Source organism: Platichthys flesus, chromosome 14, assembly GCF_949316205.1.
Source record: "Platichthys flesus chromosome 14, fPlaFle2.1, whole genome shotgun sequence".
Lineage (NCBI taxonomy): Eukaryota > Metazoa > Chordata > Actinopteri > Pleuronectiformes > Pleuronectidae > Platichthys > Platichthys flesus.
In genome coordinates this window covers 5956168-5980498 of record NC_084958.1, presented here as the reverse complement: position 1 = coordinate 5980498, position 24331 = coordinate 5956168, and the positions used below count along the sequence as shown (strand labels likewise).

The window sequence follows — 24331 nt, the reverse complement described above, 5'->3', positions numbered from 1 at the left end:
CCGAAATCATCTTGAGTTCCTGCCGAACTTTTATCATAAGTCTGCATTCTCTGTTGCTCAATGTATCATTATTATAGCCGGCTGCATGGACCTGGTACCATTACTGAGACAGAGGCTCTATGCTGATAATTTTCCTCTGATCTGTTCACCCAACGGTCCTAATCAGCTGTTGATCACATGGAACAATATTCTTTTGTGCAGGAACAATGCCCTTGATAATGCCTTATCTGCCTCTCAATGGTTGACAGCTTTGAGTTCCACTAAAGAAATGTTTGAAACAAACGTGACGATGTGCTTTATGCAACCAACATTGTGACTACCATGCCACATCGAGCCATTTCTGTGGACTCCAGGCTGTCTGTCTGTGGTCAGAGTTGTAGATTTAAACATTATTTAACCTGAATGGCGTTATCTAAAAATATCCCCTGAAATATCTGGTTTCACAGCAACTGTTCTGAGTGGCTTTCGGAGGTCATTGCTACAGATTTGCCTACAATTCGCCTTAAGTCAGGACTTAGTCATAAATTATAACAGCAAATGAAACAGGTTTTTGTCCATTGAGTGATACAACTTGGGAACACAGTTTCTTTTATGGTTAACGATGGAAAACAACACTAGGATGATAATGAAGGGACAATCATAGAATGTGCTTGCATTACGGATTGAATTATTAGTGTTTGTCCTTCATGAACTTAGAAATCGCTGTCCCTTGGCTTACAAGTAAAACCCAGTTTTCAGACTACTTGGCAACAAACTTGAGGTACTTAAGGTGTCTGTCCCAAAATTTCACCCAGCTTACTTTACAGCTTCTAGCTGAGATTCGTTCTTCTGTGCCTTTTCCGACTCTTGTTTCTAAGTGGAAAAGAGAATCCTGTTGTATTTCTTTTGTATAGCCGGTACTTCTTCACTGGGATCTTGGAACACACATAGTTAAGTTCCGAGGCTCTCCACAGCTACCCTTTTCAAATATACCTGAGAAGAGGTGGAGAAATTGTGTGTGTATATCAGTGTGTGTCTTTAGGTCTGTGTGTATTTGTGTTTCATTGTCATGCCAAGGACAAGCAGCCTTGTCCCGTGCCAAGTGGTGCCAAGCCAGCTGGCTGTCGCTCATGCTTTTGTTTTGTGCAATGCTCTGTATTCAACCCACGACACACAATGTTGTGAAGAGCCTTTCACTTGCTCTCCCTTCTTCGTCCCCTTTGTGTGTGTGTAGGTGTGGGTGTGTGAGTGTGTGTGTATTTATTGCAGTGACCTTGATGGGGGGCAAGAACTAGAAACACGAGTAGGCCAAAATAAAGCAATGAGAAGAAGTTACAAATTAAATGTTGCTTCATGTAATTACCTACTTAATATTCACTGGTGTTTGAGTTTGGACATACTGTAAACTCTGGTTTTGTCTGTTGTTACACCTCAGAGGTGAAGGGGCACTGCTAGGCTTTGTGTTCCAATTCTGTTCGTCTGTACATTGTATATGTGCCATTACTCAGTGTGCTCTCTAGTAAAACATTAAAAGAAGAAAATATTCTTAGATTGATGCGTTTAGAAAAGTAAGTCAATGGACCATCTGATGTGCACAATTTTTTTTCTAAGAATAAAAGTAAGAAATGAAGGTCCATGCTAGGGAATTGTTCGCTGGATCGTCAAAAACATCTAAAAAGAAAAGATTTTTTGGGCCAGATGTCTAAATGGGAAATTAAACATTTCTGTAGTTTATGATACATTTTAATTCTTCATTTAACTATTGCTGATACCAAACGTGTTGGACAGTTCTCAGGCCACTTTGTACCTGGAATTGGCAAAGCAAAGTCCATCCTTGTGTCCTAGCTAGGTGGTGTAGCGAGAGCCAAGAGTCAATAAGTTCCCTTGGCATATTGAACCATCATTTTAAATGCTGCTGAAAGGTTTTTAAGCTACCAGTCTTGAAGAAATAAGTATTTTACAGCTAAATTGTTTTGTATATCACAACAAAAATTTAAATGATGTAATCTTATTTTGACACTTCTTCCTTCAGCACTATTTAAATGTCTTAGCCGTGCTGTTACAACCTCCCTGCTGATAAAACAGACCAAGTAGATTCGACTTGAACTGCAGTTGTAGAAAGAGGATATCTCAAAAGAAGTTGATTGGCTGGGTAAACCCCTGTGGTGACCCATGAGAAGATATGTTTAAAGTGTCTACTCATGAATATTCATGACTGGAGTCCAGCCCACCTTCTAGTCTCCGGCTACCTCATCTGTCCATAGCTGTTTTTAAATCTACATAATTTGAGTTGAAGTGCCTTTAAGATGCCCTTCCCTGTTCTAACCCTTTCCGGAAACCACGGAGAGACACACTTGTGTTATGTGTGTGTGGTAGGTGGACAAACAAGTTGATACGAGAAGGTATGAGAAAGAAATAACAAGGAAGATAATTGAAGTCATACAAAGGGATAGTGTGTGATAGATAGAGTGAGATAAGGTGAAGTCATGCTACATTTACACTGTGGTTTAAAAAAGCAGAAAACTTCATGTGAGCATTTGGTCAACAACAACATAAGAACAACATTAGAAATGAAGATGATCTAACAAGAACAACTATTTATTATACATCCATTTAAATGAAAGTCGGTCATTGTATCACACCCTCTTTGTCAATCAACTTAACCAGAGTTTAGCATCATTCTCCATTCGCAAACCTTTACCTATTTATGCTAGTATCATTGCAGCATAGTCAACACAGGTACAATATTAATGCACTGTCTGGGATTAAATGAATCTCCACTATTGCGTGTTTGGATAGGTTTTTGCTTTTCTTGTCAAGAAAAAGTATCTCTGGCATGTGACTCTGTTTCAGAATGTTATTTAACAATAATCTCACTGCTCTCCTCCCTTATCATCTTGTCTGTCAAGTTTGTGTCAGCATGAAATTTTGGCTGGTTGGATCTCAGGGCTTAGGGATGCAGATATTGCATCAGCAATTGGATTTGATGCATATCTGTAGCTCAGACATCAGGTCTGAAAAAAATTCAGACCGAAAAATAAGTTCTAAATGGAGGTTAGGGTTAGCCTCACTGGAAATCTCTAAAGAGGAGATCTAAATGCACTCTCATCAGACTCCATTCAACTGAAGTAATGAATTAAATAAGGTGTATGGAAGTCTGATAGAAATCCTGTCCAATGAAATCAGACTTTATTATCTCTGCCTTTTATGTAATCAAGGACATGTTAAGAACAAGGAGACCATGGTCCAACACACAGAATTGATACATTTTACCATGGATACCTGTTTAGGGTTTCACAATATGTTTGAGCCCCTTCTATAATTATTTGACTGTAATTCTTTATAAATTGCCAATAATGTAGCACTTAAAATCTATGTACATTCATCATAGTAATAAGGAAATGTACAACTGATTATCATTGACATCAGTATCAATCCAATGTTCAGCATACACATTTCAGACAAAATGCCAGGGTATGCATAAAGCAGATTAGTATGATGTGTCATCCAGTTATGTTGCTCTCTTCAAGGTTGGCCTGCTCTCATAGGTCGTGGCGAGATACTCATTCATTACATTACATTACATTACATTACATTACATGTCATTTAGCTGACGCTTTTATCCAAAGCGACTTACATTTTTAGAACACTCATCATTTTATGAGGGGCCATCTAGGGGTTCAGTATCTTGCCAAGGACACTTAGGCATGCAGATGGGATAGAGTGGGATTCGAACCGGCAACCTTCTTGTTGCAGAGCACCTGCTCTATCCCCTAGGCCATGCTCCCCCCCCATTCATTGTTGTCATTCAGACACAGACAACAGTACAACTTTTAAAACTCTCTCCTTGAAGGCAATGTTTGAGTTTGTACAAAGCTACTAATGTAATAAGATAAAAAAGAGCAATTTAGAAAGTTTGTGTGCAAAATTGTAAATGCAACTCACTCCCAGTTCTGATTTTGGGTGGTGAGTGGACTGGTTTCAGATATGTGAGCCCCTTAATCAATGAAGGACTCAGAATGGAACCCTGAGGCGCTGCACATCACAGAGTTGCAGAGAAGCCATTTCATATAATGGCACAGTTTATGACTCCATGTCTGTGTTAAAGATTTTTCATAGGGATATACATTTGACAGTATCATACAGTAAAATATGTAAATAGCAGGACTACATACAACAATGAACTAAATATAAGAAACATGGAAGATACTTATTTGTGTTTACTCAAGTAATTAACAGGTAAATTAGAGCTGTAATGTGCTGTTTCTGTTGTCAAAATGAAAGCAGTTTGTTTGTTCGTTTCTGCAAAGCACAGGTAGTATTAATCGAAGTTGTGGCTGTTTAACAACTATCATTTCAACAACTTTGTTGAAATACATTCCAAAGCATAAAAGAATGTAGGTCAAGTCTTCCTTAGTTTTAAGAGCCTTCACAATAGCAGTTTTCTGTGCCAGGGGGGAAATACCAGAAGGTAGGGAATGGCTGACAAATACCGGCGCTTCTTCCTTCTGACAACCGCACAATAAAGAAAAGTTGATAGATTCAAGGTCAATTGAGCAAGTTAAGGATTTGAGTTTCATTGAGTTTCATTGAGATTACTTCATCAAAACTTCGGTAAAGTAAGCAGATAAACGGCCCTGCTTTCGAATGTCATTTGACTGGTCCCATTATACCAATGGCAGTTTCAGCATATTTCTTTATGGTGTTAAGAATAAAACTCTTGCTGTCCAAAATGTTTATAAGATGAAAGATACTTAAGCATAGAACTATGCTTTTGATCTAGAAAAACCTTGAGGCGGATAATCATTGGTAAATATTGGAAATATAGATGAAAAAAAGCAGCACAACAGAGCCACACATTCTCATACACACCTCGTATATACAGTAGACATGCACTCACTCACACATCAAACTCTATCCTCAGGGTTGTTGTTACTAGCCCTTCACTGTCCATACAGAGGGGATTGGAAGGCTTGCATCACTGTTGGTTTAATCTCAAGCCGTTCCTGCACTGCGTGAATCCAGGCTATTGTGATGAGACGCAATGTGTGTGTGCATGTGGTGCCGTATTGAGCAAGGACAGCTAGTACAGCCCCATCCCTCCTATATGTTACCAACTCTGTGATAGAGGGCTGAGCTCTTCCTACTTGTCGCAAAGGTCTCTCTCCCTCTGTGTGGGTGTGTCTGAGTTTGTAACTGAATGAATTTCGAGCAACTGGAAACCTTTTCTTTACCAAACTCAAGTCTCTGCCAGAGAGCAGTGTGGATCATTGTTGATCATCCTCCCCTCCATTGTTGTGTGTGTATGTGTGTGCACATGCATGATGTGTGTCCTTGTGTGATGGTTGACATTATCAGATGATTGCTCCCACGGCTCTTCCCTGTGTGCACGCGCATTCAAGCCTGTTTGTGGTATGAATGTACATGACAGTTGACATTATTGTGTTTTGTTGTGTGTGTGTGTGTGTGCATACAGCTGTTTGTTTGTGTGTTTTGACATTTTACATTATTAGCCTATTGCTTGTGGGTGGGTGTGTGTATGTGTGTTGGTGTGAATATTTTCCATTCAAACGTGGCTGTGGTCTGACAACAAAACTACCTCATGTTTCACTTCTTCATACTTGTTGTTGACCGAGCTAAACAAACCTGTGTCAGTGTTTTCTCATATTGAAGTTAGCTGGTTTGATGCTTTGTAGTTTGCAGCTTAAGCCTCTGTGGTAAACATTTTTGGGAATATGTGGGTTGTTATAGCTGGTCTGATATTGGTACCAATTTTCATAAAGGAAATATGATGTGTAATATCTGAAGCCATCATATTTCTTTTAAACTAAGCACACTGTTCACAGTGACACATTGTCATATCAAAAGAAAAGAAAAAAGGTCACAGTCTAACGTGGTGAATTAAGGAAACACAAGTGGTGACTGAGTTAGAACATTGGTTTCTGCCTATCCGGACTGAAACACAACCATGGGTTTTTCTAGCTAAAATGGGGTGTTTTGAAAACCAAAATTAAGGGGCTCGCAAAATGAGGTTTTGTGTTGATGCCAGGTCCGAAAGGGGCTTTTTTTAAATATATGTTACTAAAGCAATGTAGTAGACATGTAGAAAATATTATTTTAATGGAATGGTTCAGCAGTAGAAAATAGTCGATAAGAAACCATGTTGTAACTTCAATGATACAGAATATAGTGTGTTATACAAATGTCTGTTTTGAAATTACTCCTGTAACCAAATTTACAGTTGACTAAATCTGTAAAATAGGGAACACGAATGAGAAGAACGGCCAGTGTGTTCTCTTTGCTGAGAATCTGGTTTCATAGAAATTAATGACACTTTTAACTCAGTGCTTATGTCTCTCCCTGAATACTGAGGTAGTGTTGTTGTCTGGCAGAAATAAATGACTTCCTTTGCAGAATGAAACACATTATATTAACCCTGATCCCAGCTTTAGACAGCTGATTCAATGGAGGAGACCTGCTTCTACCATAATACAGTACTGACTTTGTCAACAGAGCTTGCATCAGTCACACAGTCTGTTTGACTGTTTTATTAGCGGACAGCGTCCCTTCACTTGTACTGCATTACTTTTCTCATATGGTGTGTTCCATTATAGTTCCTCATTTTCTCTCATCATTTGTCTTTTCAGTTCATGTTCATTTCAGTAATTCAGTTTGTCATTATATATCTGCCTGTCCAAGCAAGCCAGACCACCCCCTCCGTTAATCCACCCTGCCCCTTCCAGTAGCTGCTCTCTTTCCTCTGCCTGGGCTTCCTTCGCAAGGCCTCCTGGCTGCTGCCTGCCTGCCAGCCGCCTCTCACCCATTGTGGGCTAACAATGGCAGGCGAGGCCCCAGCCTCGAGGCCTACAGCCTGGGTCTTAGAGGGGATTTCGGGCTGGGCGGTGCTTATGGAGGAGAGGGTGCGCTTGCGTGTGAAAGGCTGCCTCTATGGGGGCAGCCAGTAAGGGAGGGAACCCTGAGGGGAAGTGGGGGACCAAGAAAAAGCAGGTCACGCCCAGATTAAAATTCAATGTATGCCCGTTGTACGACTGTCTGCCTATGTCAGCAAGCTGGCCTTGGTACATAGTGCATATTTGTGTGTGTGTGTGTGGGGATCCTTAGGTTTTTCAATGTGCCATGCTGGGATGAGAAAGAGAAAAGGGAGGAGATAAGACCAGACATTAGAGCGACGGGAGTTAAGACTGGGGGGATTGGAGAGAAATGTGTGTGAGTGGATAGGAAAAAGAAGGAGGTGGTAATCAGTGTCTCCCTCATCATGGCTTTGCTTCAGTTGTTTTGAGCTCAACACACCTCCAGGGTTTGTGTGTGTGTAAGGGTGTCTTCTTAATGGGGTAACAGCAGAGTCATAATGTATGCAAGAAAAAGCTGATTTGGTGATGCATGCTTCCTTTGTGTTGATGCTGCTGCATTTTGGGAGGGGGGTCTCTGTGTGTGCACACACAAACACACAAATACACACACAATTCAATCCCCCTCTGTTTTGGGCCCCATCTCCATATGGTGGCTTGGCTTGATGAGAGCTTGATGAAGTCAACCAGAAGTCCCCCACCCCTTCGTGTGTGTGTGTGTCTGCACAAATCTGTGATTGCTTCTCAGCTAATGGATAAATGAGAGTTTTGCCCTTGCAGTGCTATTGTGTATGTGCGTGTGTGAGAGAGAGGGGAGCTAGAGCATGTGTGGATCGTCAGCTTGTATATTGGCTTGCAAGCTGTTTTCATTATATTTCATTATTCATGTTTCATGCATGATTGTGCAAGTGATCAGCTCTGTTGGGTTGGAGGCTAATCAGGGGGTGGAAAGGTTTTCTAAACTGAGACATACAGACAGTCCAACAAAACCTCAAATGTCACAACCTTTGCGTTGGACAAAATATTCAATATATATAAACGTACTGAAAGAAAACGATCATGTTGAATTGAAACCAAAACATCACACTCAACCTACAGTTGGTATTTATTTTTCAGATTTGCCAACAGGGATTGAAATGAGACTGGAAACTGGAAATTTCTGCTTCTTTGTTCGATATGAACCCCCGGTGAGACCCTCTCACTGTTACTATGGCAAATGGGCAACCAGATTAACCAGTAAACCAGCAGCATTTATTTTCATTTCCCCGAGTATGCTCAGAATTCAAACAGTGATTAACCTTCAACAAATGTGAGCACCAAAAATTATCCGTCTGTAAATGTTTAGAAGTCAAAGAGTTTTTGCCTTTACAGCACGGCTCTCTTCATAGCCTCTCAAGAGTGTCATCTGCTTGACAAGCCAAGGTCAATTTGTGCTCATTTTGAAGTTACTTTTGTTCAGTCTATAGATTGATTTGGCTTATTTTTCCAGGTATTGGCTTTTAGTTGTATTGAAAAAAAAAGAATGAAACTGGATTTGTGTATCACATGTTCAGCTTTGTGCTCAATTGTATTTGTGCACAAACTACAAATGCTTGGCTTTGTACCTCCTTCCTCTGTGTATGTACATGAACGGTGCCAGAGTGAGCTTTTTCTTTTTTTTTTTCTCTTTTTGTTGCTACCTCGTCATTCCTTATATTATATCCGCCAACACAGAATGGAGCCATTTTGTCTCCTTCAGTTCCTGAAATGAAATATAAGCCTCTTAAATGCATACTTATCTTGCCCTGCAGACTGCGCTTGAAGAACAAACACACACATGCATGCACGCACACACACTAACTAAAGAGGCATTGTGATGCCAGCCCCTTGTTGTTCCTAAGACGGCGGCTGCATGCATATGGCAGATGGTTGTTCCTTTGCTTTGCGTGCCGCCATATTAAACAAAAACCATGGCTAAGGCCACGGCTGGTTTAGGAAAAGGGCAAAGTGCGAGAGAGACAGAGAGGGACAAGACAAAAGAGCAGCAGAAGGAGACAACAGGCTTGGCATATGTAAACACAAGCAGGAAATCCATGTGTTTAAGTGTGCATATGTGTGTGCATAACCACATTAACGTTAGCTGCATTGCTTACAAAGATGCACAGGGAAAAATATACACCTTCTCCAGAATTAACAAACAAAGATAATCAGGATACACACTGCAGATGAACAGTTTACGTATGTAGTTTCTGTTTTCATGTGTACGGGTGGTTACACTTATTAAAAAATGGTGTTGCACACAATATATAAACGAGTATATGTCTGTTGATGTCTTTGGTAAGATGGTGTAATGGTGATTGGAGGGCAAATCCAGTGCGATGACCTTTTATGGCTGTCAGATCCTTTCATATTCTTACATGTTGGGGATGTGTTGTTAGTGTTTGTGTGTCCATATGATGGTATGTTTCTGTCCTCTTTGCACTTAAATTGCATTTAGGATATTGCAGTAGATTTGTTTGCAGTGGGAATTAACAGTGCTGCTGATATGCCGCCCTTTTGTACATTAAACTCTCCCAGTTGTCGATACTTTGAAACTTTGCACCTTTGATAATAGTTTGTTGTGAAGCAGGTTTCCATCAAACCCCATGCTGTGTGTTGGTAGGTTCATAAGCCATCACCCTTGTTGCCTCAAGGGTTAGGAACGGAGTACAATCCTAAGCCAAAGAAATGATAAATCAAAACTGGAATCCAAGTTTTCTAGCAGACAGTGAATTTTGGTTTTATCACATGCAGGAGAGTGATGCTTAACAGAACAAACAAGAGCCCGAAACCCCCAAAAAACTCTGCTTTCTTATCTCCAATTTACCCTTGGATAATCATGGTTTACACTGGAGCTGATTTTTGTGTATGACACACTTGCATCAAGGCCCCAGCACTGCCTCACCTCAACCCAGCTTTAGCTTTGTATTCCATATGATTTATTTCTTGTGTTTGCTTTCAAGCTTTACTGCTCTCGGCAGCTGAAATCAGCATTTGTGGCTTTTCTCCTCTCCAAGTAACCTTCATTCTAGTGCTGCACACGCTCACAATAGCATGACTCGACCAAGTGGCTCTCCATTAACAGCAGAATGTATGCAAGTCTTGAATTGGACCACTTTAGCTTTCATGTAAGATTGCTTGCTTTGAGATCAGACAGATGAAGTCCTTTATTGAATTTCAGACGTTGTCAAGGAATGATGCCATCTCTCCCTCCATCTTTCCATGCATTCCCCATAGCTTTTATCCTTAACAATATACCTATGTGTGGGCCTGTCCAAAACAGGACTAACAAGCTTCATTAAATGTGCTCTTCCTCATTCTGATGATTTTGATCTGCCTTTGTCTCTCTTTATCTCTTTGGTGTTTTTGCTGAACTTCTTTTCAGAGTAATCAGGTTTACATCAAGCTCTACCTTCTCTCCCTCTGGACTTATTTCTCTCTATTTCCCCCATTTTTCTTTTTTTTGTTGCTCTTTGCTCAATCAGGTTTGGAACTTGGGACTGACATGTCAGCCGTTTGCTGATTTTCACCCGTGTCGGTTTTGTCAGATCTGCAGTTTTACTTTCTTGTAGTTTCTAGAGTGGCACATCAGCTGACTTCTTTTTTTTGTCTTCCTCGTCACCTGGTTCTTGCCTCCCCTGTTGCAACAGAATGGAGCAAATCAGGGATTCAATTCAGTATAATCATGACAAATGAGTCCCGGTGGTTAGCAAAGATTTGTGTGCATGTGTGTGTGGGACATGGGTGCTGGGAAATCACAAATGAATCAATCAACTGTTATCGCATCAGCAAACACTGTAGGAGGGAGAGATGGACGGATGGATGGATGAATGATGGATGATGGATGATGGATGGATGGATGGGCATAGGGGAAGAGGGGAAATTGTGTGTGTGTGTGTGTGTGTGTGTGTGTGTGTGTGTTTCTGTGTATATGCACGTCTGCTGTGCAGAGATAGATGGCTGATTGAATACAGGGCCATGTGGGTGTCTTGTGTGTGTGAATGAGAGGGAACGGGGGGGTTCTGTGTTAACCTTGGAGCTGTCAGAACAGATGGGAGATGGGAAGGGCCACAGGCTGCGAGGGATATATTGGCTGCTGGAGGAGGATGAATCCTCTGCTACTTTTGGAAAGGGCTGTTGAGATTAGAGAAGGGATAAAAAGGCAGTGGGATTTTTTTTCTAGTGGATGCATTTCACGGAGAAATTAGTTTCTTGATCAAAGTAAATATTCGTCGACGTAAAAAGAGTTAGGATACAGAGTTACTGAAGTGTTAGGTTTTAGGGTAGCTGAGGTGGATGAGCAAGTGTTTCACAATGAGGGTTGTGTTAAGTCAAAATAGACTAAATCTACTCAAGTCGCACTGACAAACATCATCAACCCACTTAGAGTGTTTTTCTAGTAAAATATAGTGATAAAGTACAGTTAGCTTTAGACCATCAGGCAATTGCTGAGTAAAAATAAAGATACCAGTTCATTATATTATTAAATTTTTAACAGACATTTAAAATTAACAGAGGGTTTTGATAATGATTCCCAAACCAGATTTGTTTTGATTGCCAGGCTTGTAAGACCTAATAAGCAAATCATCTTACCCATTTCAAGAGTAGATGATAGTGTAAAACAATTGCAGTTTGGCTGGATGAAAAAATATTTTAGTTACATTTAAATAACTGTTTAAGACAGTGTGCCTATTGACATCAGTGCTTCCTGGAAGACAAAATATGTCTGCGCCACAAACAGCTAAGTTTAGGTTTTGAAAGCTTGAAATAGCTACTATCCTTAAAATATCAGATGAGGTAATTGTTTTGTCAACAAAAACTGTTCCATAAGCTTTTGGTGTAACAATATTTGGTTTTCCTTTAATTTCACTCCAATCCATATAACTTAACAAAATGAGACTAATGAACCTATGTTGGTTGCAAAATGAAGGAATTGTTTTTTTGCAGTGCACAGTGCTGTGGGGGAAGTAGAAAAAGTGAATCAAAGATATTCTCTTGTTGAACTTTAAAATGCACTCTGAGGGATGGGCGGAGTTTGTCTGTCTGCGAGGTTTGTGGTGAGGCAGGGGTTGAATAAGACTATCATCTGTGTGTATGTGTGGTGGGGGGTGTACATGCTCACATTGGCTCAGCGCCCGGCTCCATCTCCCCAGCTGATTAGGGGGTTAATGGCCTATGAGCGTGAGGAGCTCTCTCCCTCCTGATTTGCTGACTTGCTTATGAGTGGGTGGAGTTTCCATCGAGTGGCAGATGGTGTACAACCAGGAGGGCGGGAGGCAGGGTAAAGTGTGTTTATATGTTCATATATAAACAAAGATATATATATATATATATATATATATTTTATTTTTTTTCCAAATTTTTTTGTGGTTTTCTCGCATACATCAACACAGTAGCCAAGCAGGAATTCATCCAGATCTATAAAGAGCCACCTCTGTTATTATATGTTTCAATGTCTTTCCTACATGCATAAAAGTATAGTTTGAAATGCAAATATGAATCTACTCACAAAATCTGGATTTCCTCAATGGAGAGGTGGGTAAACCACTGTGGATTTAAATTCACTCGATTCTATACATAGGACAAGTGTGAATCATTAATAACCACAAATGACACAGATATTCACACTTTTGTCAGCGATAAAGATGTCAGTGGCACACATTGTGTGTAGGCTTTCTAGGCAAGCACAACTTATCTGCATCAGAGCAGACAAAAACACATAACACACACAGAATAACCAAGCCACTAGCAAAGATACATGGAAATGCATGAGTGTGTGTTTGTGTGTGCATGTGTGCGCATAGTCTACTGTAAATATCAGTGGCTTGTCATTTGGTCTTGATCAGCTCACTATGGCATTAAGAGCAAAAGCAGACAGGGTCTGAAAAGGTATTTTTTTTCAGTGTGTTTCCATGCTTTGTATGTGTGTAAGGGTTTGTCTAATGCAGTATCTTTTTTTATCAAGTGTCATTTCATCCCCATCTGCTGAAGACACACACACACACACACACACACACACACACACACACACACACAGGGAGGGAGAGAGTGGTAAGTAGTCCTCATGAGATTGGCACAACAAATAATGGGTACGATTTTCATGTAGCCTTTGAGTATTGACTCATCAAGCTAAGGGACTAGATCCATGTCTATGAATGGGAGAAAGAAACAAGAAATATTGTAATCTGGTCGGCCATGGAGTACCCCAAGATTCCATCCTTGGTCCCTTTCTATTTGTTTTATTTGTTAAAAAGCTTGTTTGTTGCTTGGACTTTAACCTGTAAAACAGTACATTTGCTTTTGTCATATGGAACAAAAGATAACAGATGAAACATGCAAAACTCTTTATCATCTTCATGGTCACAAAGAGAAAAAAGTTAATCGACTAAAAAGTGAAACTATTCTAGTGACTTATGTGACTAAAAATATGTTGCCATTCATTATATCCTGTCATTCCAATGAGTCAGGTAGAGTCTCACATAAAATCTGGTAGGAATGGCCATGTTGCTTGGGAAGAGCCTTAACTAAGATATGAATGCCCAAAAACAAGCTATCTTAACCCAGATAATTAAACCCAGCATCGCTGTAGGTTCTCTGTGTCAACCTGGCAAAAGAGAGGTGAGGAGTGCTAGACAGACGGACTATGAACTGTGTCTGAGCCATCTTTGACTTAATTGAAAGTGAAAAGAGCAGCAGTGTCACTGTAACAATCATCCCATGGCCTGAGCAACAATAGGCCTTAACCTAACAGACAAAGACATAGAGAGAAGGGAGGGGGGGTTGGTCCATTTCCGAGAGAAAGAGGGAAATCAGCTCTTTCAGCTGTGGGAGAGATTGAATCCTGAATGTCATCTGTCATCAACATTTTTGCACTCATTTGAAATGCTATACTGGATTTCTGGAGGCAAATGCAGCAATGAATAATGACTGACAGCTTTGAGGGAAGATAGCTCCCAAATGTTCCCCCGATGCTTTTAAGAAATGCTCTCCTCCGGATTTTTGAATGATCTTTTGGCCTCCGCTGTGATGATTTCACCACTGGAAGATCAAATTTGGACTCCATTAGACTAAGCTGTGGTTTGTGCAAATTGGCTTGACAGGTATATCCATTATAGAGACAGAGGGAAGGAATGGAAACCCTTTCTTCTGACATTTAGGATATAACCATGTGCTGTGAGACACAAAGATTGGTTGGACAGGCGCACTCAGTAGGCGAGAGAGATTTCAACAGTTTGGAGGACTCTTTATGTCTATCACTTCCAGATGCATCAGCTTCTCTTTCTCCCCCTGCAGTCTGCTCTCTCAGTGTCTTGCTCATCCTTCCTGTCATAGTCAGATGCCCTGTTAGACACAGTGGACAGTTGGTGTTGGTCAGTCAATGTCTAGAAATCAATCAGAATGGGAATTAGTTGACAGTCTTATTCATTAGGAGGCATGTGTAGTTGTGTTTCAAGCTGACATGTTTACCAGTTGTGTTGGTTGGCATGTAGCCAGCTGGGTCAGTTTGTCAGAAAGTCGGTCAGCGGTTTTCATGTGGTTGGAATAATTGTTGGGTTGGTTTGATGGTGGCTTGTTCAGATGGAAAGGATCGATGCTTTCTTGCTTTACACCCCTAATCATCAAAACTGGAATTTTCTCTTTGTTAAGTAAGTTTACATGTAGCAACAATACTGCATAAACATAGGCCTTTTGTCAAAGTTATTTTTGGTCAACGCAGTTTTGGTTAGTGTATCTATAGTGAGGGTTTTCTTTGCTTGTCAGCAGTGTTGTGTTGTGCAGTAGGTTAAGCTTGTTGATAAGATTGGTCTTGCTTCTCTTTGTTGTAGCAAGTCGATTTGATCTCAGTGTATGTAAAAAAAAAACAGAAAAAAAGTTGGTCGAGGTCAACAAATGTGAATGTTACCTAGTTATTTATGCTGCAATAAAGTCTCACTTCTTTCCCCTTGTTCCTTGTGTCTTTGCAGGCTTTCACCTCAGTGGCACAGTTACTGAACCCACCACATCATCAGAGCCAGAGGTCACACACAAGGTGGCCATCAGCTTTGACCGCTGCAAGATAACCTCAGTCACTTGTGGCTGTGGGAACCGGGATATATTCTACTGTGCGCATGTGGTGGCGCTGTCACTCTACCGGATTCGCAAGCCTGAACAGGTAATAATCACAATCCAGAGAATTTAGTGTCTTAATATCATATACTTTGAAATTTGGTCTAACTAATTTTTTTCCAATATGCATCCCTTTTAAACGTACACAAAAACAAGTAAAGGGAAATCTGAAGAAGGCAACTCAAACATTTACATGCCAAATTAGAATAAGTTAAACTAGTGTTAAAGAGTGACAAACATCCCATATTTTCCAGTTTTTTTTTAATCTTAGAACACTGAAGCACTACTCTACTTCTGTAGCCTTAGTTATGTGGTGCAATGAGTCTAAACATCATGCAACTTCTCAGAGAAGAACAGCTTAAAAATCAGTGGCAGAAGCTGATGTTCTTCTGCAAAAGTTACAGGGTTGCTAAGTGATTTTGATTTGATTAGAGATTTCTTAAATAGAGACAAAAGGTATAGACTCACAGCTTAAAATACGGAAAGTTGCCATGTCATGCACCAACACATGTGTGTGTGTATGTCTGATGCAGGTGAAGCTACGGCTGCCCATCTCCGAGACGCTGTTCCAGATGAACAGAGACCAGCTGCAGAAGCTGGTCCAGTATCTGATAACAGCCCACCACACTGAGGTGCTGCCCACCGCTCAGAAACTGGCTGATGAGATCCTCTCCTCCAACTCTGAGATCAACCAGGTTCATGGTGAGACCACAACGCCTGCACCAACATGTTCAGTCTGTGTTTGGTTTGATTTCAAGCAATAATAAGTGGGATTTCTATTCCAACTTTCGTGTTGCACCATCTGGATCTGATTTTGAATGTCGGGAGGACAGACCAGTCAATATGAAAGTTTTCTTCTCTTCTTTTCTACCTGTTCATAATTCTTGAAAAGTTCTTGCTTTGTGGAGATGCTGTTCATCCCTCTGCAGTGATATCTTCACAGCAACAGGCCAGACTTAAAAGCTTCAAGACTTGAAACATGCCGCATGCAAGCCTACAGGCTGTCATACGTCAGAGCCCCTGATTACTCTGGCGAAGCAGCAAACCCAGGCTTCAAATGGCTCGTTTGATTTCTCATTTCCTACTCTCCAGTCACCACCTCCTTCCAGTGGCTGGGCTATGTTGAAGAAAGCAGAGAAAAACAAGTTGAATGATGAAATGGATGCTGCAGAGGGTAAAAAGGAGAGATGTGTCGAAAGGAAGGGGACACTGAGAGGAAGAGACAGGAGAAATGGCACTCAGGGAAATGGGAGGGAGGAGGCGGAAAGGAGTGGAGAGATGAAAGGGCCGGCGAAAGTACCGAGACGAAAAGGAGGAGGTGAACAGCAATGGGCGTGCATCAGGGAAACGACAAACGAGACACATCCTTTCACCAAACAAACTCGTTATGTTTCTCTATTTCATCCTCCTCGCTAAATGTTGACATTCTCCAGCTCTTCTGTCCAGGAAGCCCCGGGCTGTGTTTCCCCTCAGCAAAGGGGGATCATGGGGGTTGAAGTTCAGTCGATCCAGGAGCGAGGCAGCCTTTGATGGAGGAATGTTGCTGTTTGCTGCAGCGTACTCCCAGCCAGTTGGAAACACATCTCTGGGCCTTCCTCAGCTCACTTCCTGCTAGATCAAAGCAGCTGTTCAACCCATAGGGCCCTTCAGTGCATATCTACATTTCCCTGTAGTATTTCTCAGACGCAGACGCTCAGAGTGGAATAGAAGGAAAATAAAGTTGGACTTATATCCCTGCAGTGTATGATAAGAGTAGAAAGACCAGCTTTTTGTAAATGTCACATTGGTGCACTTAAGTTAAGTGTTAAAACAAATGGGTTTGAAAGCAGTGAGCGTTGGCAACGATTTCGATGACCTCAGAATTTCTCATTTCTTAGTTTTGCTCTCAGGATGGTTATTTATGACTCCCTCTCAACATCGAAGGAATAAATCTGGGATCAAATGTCAGTATCTAGCAAAGGAAGCTGTGTTTTTGTGGAGTGGCTATCTAAAAGAAATCTCCCTTTCCCATAGTTACCCTCTGTTTACTTTCTTTTCTCGGTTAAGAACTGTGAACAGGAAGGAATGGCTAGACCCAGCGAATACACAGACGTACCTTTGCTGACAGCATCTTTCATGATGCGAGAGGAATGTTGATGCTGGATTGAAACTGTGCCTCTGTTTTCAGTTTAATTCAGTTTTTCATGCAGTTCCATATAGTGTGTGTGTGTGTGTGTGTGTGTGTGTGCCTGCCATTAAGTATATGTGTGTATGTATTCCCAGGTGCACCAGACCCAACTGCAGGTGCCAGCATTGACGATGACAACTGCTGGCATCTGGACGAGGATCAGGTCAGGGAGCAAGTTAAACAGTTTCTATCCCAGGGAGGATACTATGGCTCTGGGAAGCAGCTCAACTCCATGTTTGCTAAGGTACACGTCACTGCTTCCTACCTCTGCTTCAGTGTTAGATATTATTAATGCAAGAAACCACAGAGTAAAAATATGTAGCAGCCCATTTGAATTCACCGGTGATTATTTTGAAACTATAATAAAATGTGTAAAATTTGTGTGATAAACATAATTTTTAACACTAAAAACTACCTTGTGCTATATCTATTTATATTGCTATTATGATTATTCCTTTAATAACAATGGTTCCAATTTGTCATGGGTTGCTATTAGTGAAGAACCTGGTGAATCTCTCCATTTCAATGCCGAACTCTTTCTTTTATTTAGTTTCAGGTGGGATTGAAATGGTTTTATAACATCTTACAGTCTGCTTTTGAACTAGAAGATGAATTGCTAGATGTACTGGATGAGGTGGGTGTGTGTCAGACATCATGCTCTATCGTTTCCATTGTGCCTGGATTTCAGACATGTATCCCTCTATCATGTACGTTTCAACCTGAGCTGCATTGGATTTTTATTCGCTTCCTAGTTGAATCAGTGAGTTTATGTTTCATCTCAGGAGATGATGTGGCTAATTAAATCTTCAGTGCATCTCAGATCATGCATAGAGTTAGGTATCGTTTTTATGATACCGGTGCTAAATCAATACTCTTTTAAATGGTTCTGTTGCTAAACGATGCCAGAAAAGATTTCTCCCCCAAAAAGCCTGAAATGATGACCGCTGATAAGAGGGGCTTTTTTCTTAAGGCAAGATGGAACTAGAAATGTAACAGATTAACTGTCAACAGTAATAATTACATATATAATTTTATACAGATTTTAATATCACGGATAGTTTCAAAGTTTTGATTCTCTCCTGAAAAGATTGTAATGACTAACGTTCTACATACAATGACTCTAACTGTGCTCTCCGGGTCTTTCCAGGTGCGGGAGATGCTACGAATGCGAGACTCCAACGGCGCCCGAATGCTGACGCTCATAACGGAACAGTTTATGGCGGACCCTCGTCTGTCGCTATGGAGACAGCAGGGCACGGGCATGACGGACAAGTGTCGGCAGCTGTGGGATGAGCTGGGTAAGTAGAGATAAGGAATGTTGTGCAAAAAGAAACATGCAGAAATATTTGTTACTGATTTCTCCACTTTAATTTTTGTTGTTGTTTTCGTGAGTCCGTGACGGTCAAACAGATGTGTCCAGTCTGTCTGTGACTGAGATGAATATTCACCTGGTTAGGTTAACGCTCAGTCACTAAGCTATTAGGCCATCTAGTCTGTAGCTTCTCCTCCCGCTCCAGCCTCTCCTCTCGCTCCTCGCACTCGAGTGAATGATAAAGGCTGCCGATCAATACGGCTGCTCAGCTTCTCTGCAATCAATCTCAGCATTTAAGAGGTCAATAAGAACACTTCCTGGGTGAGCGAGGGAGATCATGACACAGACACAGGGCGACAAAAAAAAAACAGCCAGACAGTCAGAGTTTGTTGCCTGACTATTTTTCTCAGATGCACATATAGTTTGAGGTTCATGTATAACTCTAGAGGAAAAAGCAATAAGGAAGCAGAGAAGGCCACCTAGCTGTCAGTTTTTATTTCAAACATTTGATTTATTAAATATGACAATTTATAAAACTGAAAAAAGTTGTCGGTTAATGTTGTTTTTTATTCTTGCAGTTACAATCATAATTGTGGATGTGGGATGTAATAACGTGCAGCATATTGTTCACTTGACATGACGATTATTCTGCAGATTTTTCTAGTTTTTCTGTTATTATTATAATTAATTATAATTACATTTAATCTTTTTTCTTTTAAAAGAGCGTAGAATATTTTCATAAAGTCTGCTGTTCCTTCGATTATTCAGTTGAATAACTTTCCAAAATGTTGTATCTTCTACCTCCTTTTACTTTCACAATTGATAATGTTTAGAATTCTTGCTTGATAAATGACTTGAATAATTAATTGATGACTTACAGTTTTTCGGAGAAGGTCAAGTCTCTCATTTAGGACCACACTCCCTTTGTGTCCTCTTTAATTTGACCTCTGACGCCCTCATTTCCCCAGGTGCACTGTGGGTGTGCGTGGTGCTAAACCCCCACTGTAAAAGTGAGGAGAAAAGCACCTGGCTCAAGCAGCTGAAGAAGTGGGGGGACATGGACGTCTGCCCACTGGAGGATGGCAACTACGGCAGCGAGCTTCCAAACATCACTAACGCTCTTCCACAGAGCAACCTTGCACAGGGTGGGTCCAGACACGCACATACTTTGTGATCAAAATATTAAGCAAACCAGAATTAATTCGATCTTGATGGAGCAACTTGTCACTCTGACTGATGTGTTTGATGTGTTTTGTCTTTCTTAGACTCTGTGTCAAGGCCGAGGAGGACAGTGTTCAGCCGGGCCAACGAAGCCTGTGACCTCCACTGGCAGGACAGTCACCTCCAGAGGATCATCAGCAGCGATTACTACATGTCCCCGTCCTACCAGAGAGAGGGGGAGAGCCTGCTGTTCAACCCACAGGGACTGCCGCTGTGGCTCGGTAAAATAACAATTCACTATTCATTTCCCGAAGAAAACCGTATTCTTACCTTTTGCATTATTTGCTCTTTGAATTTATACTCTATTATTCATTTTGTCAAATTTGATATGTATTCAGGGTAGATACGTGCACTGAACAACATGCACACAAACACACACTCTTCCTGTGGAACCTGTGAGATTCTGAAAACTTGATTTTCAGGAGGAATGACAGTGTTCCTGTGGTACATCTATATACCCACAATCTCTCATTCCAAACACACACACACACACAGAAACACTCCAATTCTGCTGATATTGAGGCCAGTATCTGCAGTAAGCAGCTTCCAGCTAAGATCTGTCAGATTCTGCAACTTAAGCCAGCTATCAGACACGCACCAGCATTCTGCTGAGCCTGCAGAGTGTGTGGTTGTGTGAGAAAGTGTGTTTGTGCAGCATTATAACAACATTATAATACCCACAGTGTGAGTGTTTCTTTGGTTATTAGTAAAAGAGGGAGTAAAGTAAGTTTTTGGAGAAAAAAAAAAGCCCTTTTCTGATCTTTTCACGTTAATTTCTGTGTGTGTGTGTATATCAGTATGAAGCTGTTCTGACCCCACCTTTTTTCGATTGCCAACCACACAGACCATGTACCAACAGCATGCGCTCGCGTCGATGCCCTGCGCTCCCATGGTTACTCCAGGGAAGCCCTGCGATTGGCTGTTGCTATCATCAACACACTTCGCCTCCAACAGCAGAGACAGATGGACATCTACAAACACCAAAAGAAAGGTATCATACACACACACATACACGTGCACACACATACCTATTATGCTGTTTCTGGAGCGACGGTGCCATGACCACTCAATTTACATTTGGCTTACTTCTCGCCTCTCATCCTCTGTCAGAGCTCCTCCAGAGGGGTGTGACCTCCACCACGAACCTAGAAGGCTGGGTCGGTCATCCCTTAGACCCGATTGGCTGTCTGTTCATCACTCTCACAGAAACCTGCCGCGTGGATGACGACAACAGCATGGATACCGGAGGTGCGAACACATAATTCCGTTTCTTTTTTTAATTGAGTTTTTTTTTCAAGGGAATTATTATAAGAAATCATCTAAACTCTTATTCGACTTATTTAAAAGCCAAAATGAGGAGGCCTGTAATTATTTATTTTCTGCTCCTGGATCCTGTGTAATTCCATTATTTCATGGGTTTTTTAGTCTCATGTGTTGAGTTTTCAGGCAGTATGAACCTCAGTAAGATGCATACTGAACCATTAAACTCCTCCCAGTCTCCTCACTCAACGATATGTTTATCACATTTACATTTACATTTTTCATTGAGCTTACGCTTTTATCCAAAGCGACTTACAATAAGTGCATTCAACCTCGACGGTACAGTAGCAAACGTATCAAACACAAGGTATAATACTTCCTGACCCACTAATCCAGCTGATGCAGAGGTGATGGGGTTCACCAGCAGTGACTCATTAGACCACACACCCAATGTTCTTACATGTGGACCAGGCACCATTGTGCTGCACACAGCCATGAACTAGCAGAGCATGAATGGATTGAGCTGCAACACCCTGCTCATTTAAACCACACTCTTCTTTGTGTGTGCGTGTGTGTGTGTGTGTGTGTGTGTGTGTGTGTGTGTGTGTGTGTGTGTGTGTGTGTGTGAGTGAGTGTGTGTGTGTGTGTGTGTGTGTGTGTGTGGTATGTGTAGAATCCATCACCATTTGCATTTCTCACCCTGCCCAGGGCCTTTTTGCACCAGTGGCCATTGCCACAAAGCAGAATAGAGGTTGGGTTTTCCCATTGTCACTAGGCTACAGGGAACCATTGTCAGTTCAGACAATGCAATGACCATTGGCACACTCATTTGTGTGTGTGTGTGTGTAGTGTGTGTATTGTACTAGTGTGTGTTCTTAAGACAGAGTGAATGATTGTCCTTTGTTGTTTGGGGAATTTGAGGAGAGTGGTATGATTATTTTGTGTGTGTGTGTGGTTGCCTTATTTCCTCCCCGAAGACAGCTGGGAACGTCAACATGGGGGATGGAACCAGCTACATGTAGCCAATCAAAGAGCACATTTCTGATCTTTTCAAAATCAACCAATCAACAGTTGAAACGGGACCAAAACAGATTTTGTGCTGGGGTTTAATCTGTGAAAAAGGTTTGCACTTTTTCCTAGATTTCTACACACACACACACAGAGAGACACACATGTTTGTACTTGTGTCTTAGTGCGGACACTCATTGACATAATACATTCCCCATAAATCCCTGGAATAAACAGGATTGAGGGGATATGTTGCATAGAGGGGATTTAAGCTGAATGATGAGGTGGGGGAGAGACGGACACAAATGTGCACCAATCAGCAGCTGAAACTCGTGGCATCTGTTCTTAGTTCAACAGCATTGGTGCAGGGTTGGCAGCCACATTACGATTATGTGTGTGCAGCTCCGCTCGGGCTAGTGCGTTTCAATCAGATGTGACAAAAAACTGATGCAGCTGCTGAGGGATCGATTCACTGTCTGTATTGACAGGGGTAATAAGGACAGTGACCCGTAACTCTCTCAGTGTACACTGATGACCAACCCTGCCTGATACAAATTTTGGTGCATTGCATGCTCCCAACGGCTTCAACCCACCGAGACATGAACCGGGTCACTCCATATGCCACTAATGTTGCTAATAAATGTTATTAATAACCTTACTGACTGAAGCAGAATATGTCTGCCACACAAGGGACATTGTATCTAACTTTATTCGTTCTTTCTTTCCTTACTTTGTTTCCACCTTCAGAGGGAGAACCCAGACCTCCAGTCTACCACCATGTGCCAGTGTGGGGTTGTCCTGATGCTGGGGAGTCGTACCTGACTCTGGCTTTAGAGGTGACTCTCATGGGTATGGGCCAGCAGAGGATCATGCCAGAGGGCCTTTATGCTCAGGATAAGGTATGACTGAACCACACACTGCCACTTGATGATCTGTAGTAATAATGCAGTTGTGAGACTATCGGTGCATGTCTGAAAGCAGCTGACTTTGGTCCTTGCAGACAACAGCAATTGCTTTTGTTCCCAATAAACAGAAAGCCACAATACTTAATTTCATTGTGATTTAGAATAAATTTAAGCAGCATTTCATAGTGCGAATGATCATCTCTTTTAAAGTGCTTAACACAGCTGCCACAGACCTTTGTTCATGTCATGAGAATCAACACACACTAATGTTTCACACAAGAATATCATTAAGAAATAATCAAATCAGTGAACTGACTTTTTACTTGATCACTGGCTAAAATAAAATCTGTTTTCTGTTGTTAACTGTAACAATTGAGAAGCACTGATTCAAGAGTTTGAGGTATTTAAGTGCAGCACGTCTGGTAATTCCTCAATCTCAAATCCCTTCTTAAAGGGTATTTAAACTTCAAAGTTTTTTTTAATTAAGTCAGCTTAGTTCTACTCCTTTTAATTTGTATCAATTAATATATCTCAATTTACTGTATCTAGATTATGGAAATAATTATAACAGGATTCAATGACATTATCGATTTGAAATTAATCCATTTGCCTTGGAACCAGTCTCTAACAATGACTGTTTTAGGAAGACTTGTGGAGGTTTATTAGCTGCTTCAGAACATTATGCAAGATCTTCCTCTCATTTTAATGAAATCTAATATTCAATTGCCTTGGTAAATAATGTTTGTGTTGTGAATGTGTTGAAGGTTTGTCGTAACGAGGAGCAGATCGTTGCAAAACTTCAAGAACTGGAGCTGGATGACCTCCTGGTTCAGACTCTTCGGAAACAGGCCATACAGCTACTAGATGGTACGAGACAACAATGACAACAATGACAACTCTTTCCCAGAACACTTGCCCTGCAAAATTTCACAGAGGTTATTCACTCTAACACATTTCTTCAGGTGGAAATGAAATCATTAATTTATGTTGTGTTCCATCTTCATTTACTGGGAGCTATTAACGTCTATCCTGACGTTTACACCTCTGCAGAAAAAGTGTTACTTTTATATAGATGCCAAGATTATTCATATCGACCTAGTATTTGCAGAAATATACTCTATTCATTTAGGGCTAGTAATTCTAAATCAGGGGCCTGGGAAAAGGCCAGTTTTAAAGAGGTTAAATAATCTAGGAGTTATCTGTGTGTTATACTGATTTCTCTCAAGGTTCTTTACTGAAATTCTTTGTCAATCAAGTTCACACCTTAAAAACAAATCCTTATTTGGTCTTTCTCTTGGTGCAGCCGGTCCCTTCAGCGGTCTTGGGGAAGTCATCCACAGGGAGAGTGTTCCAATGCACACCTTCGCCAAGTACCTCTTCTCCGCCCTGCTGCCACATGACGCTGACCTGGCGTATAAGGTGGCTCTCCGCGCAATGAGGTCAGTCTCTACACTCAATTTATTATTTAACAAGGATTCAAGGTCTT

General features: G+C 41.2%; 1 protein-coding gene across 1 annotated transcript in view; it reads left to right on the top strand.

Moving 5' to 3' along the window:
• The window catches only part of zswim5 (zinc finger, SWIM-type containing 5), a 52417-nt gene that overhangs the window by 23534 nt on the left and 4552 nt on the right, over positions 1-24331 (top strand). Inside the window, exons 2-12 of the mRNA XM_062404943.1 lie at positions 14831-15018; positions 15506-15674; positions 17235-17383; positions 18287-18437; positions 19420-19596; positions 19717-19893; positions 20517-20663; positions 20783-20920; positions 22688-22839; positions 23610-23712; positions 24149-24284. Of these exons, the coding sequence (XP_062260927.1) occupies positions 14831-15018; positions 15506-15674; positions 17235-17383; positions 18287-18437; positions 19420-19596; positions 19717-19893; positions 20517-20663; positions 20783-20920; positions 22688-22839; positions 23610-23712; positions 24149-24284 (1687 nt within the window). The remainder of the gene's footprint in view (positions 1-14830; positions 15019-15505; positions 15675-17234; positions 17384-18286; positions 18438-19419; positions 19597-19716; positions 19894-20516; positions 20664-20782; positions 20921-22687; positions 22840-23609; positions 23713-24148; positions 24285-24331) is intronic.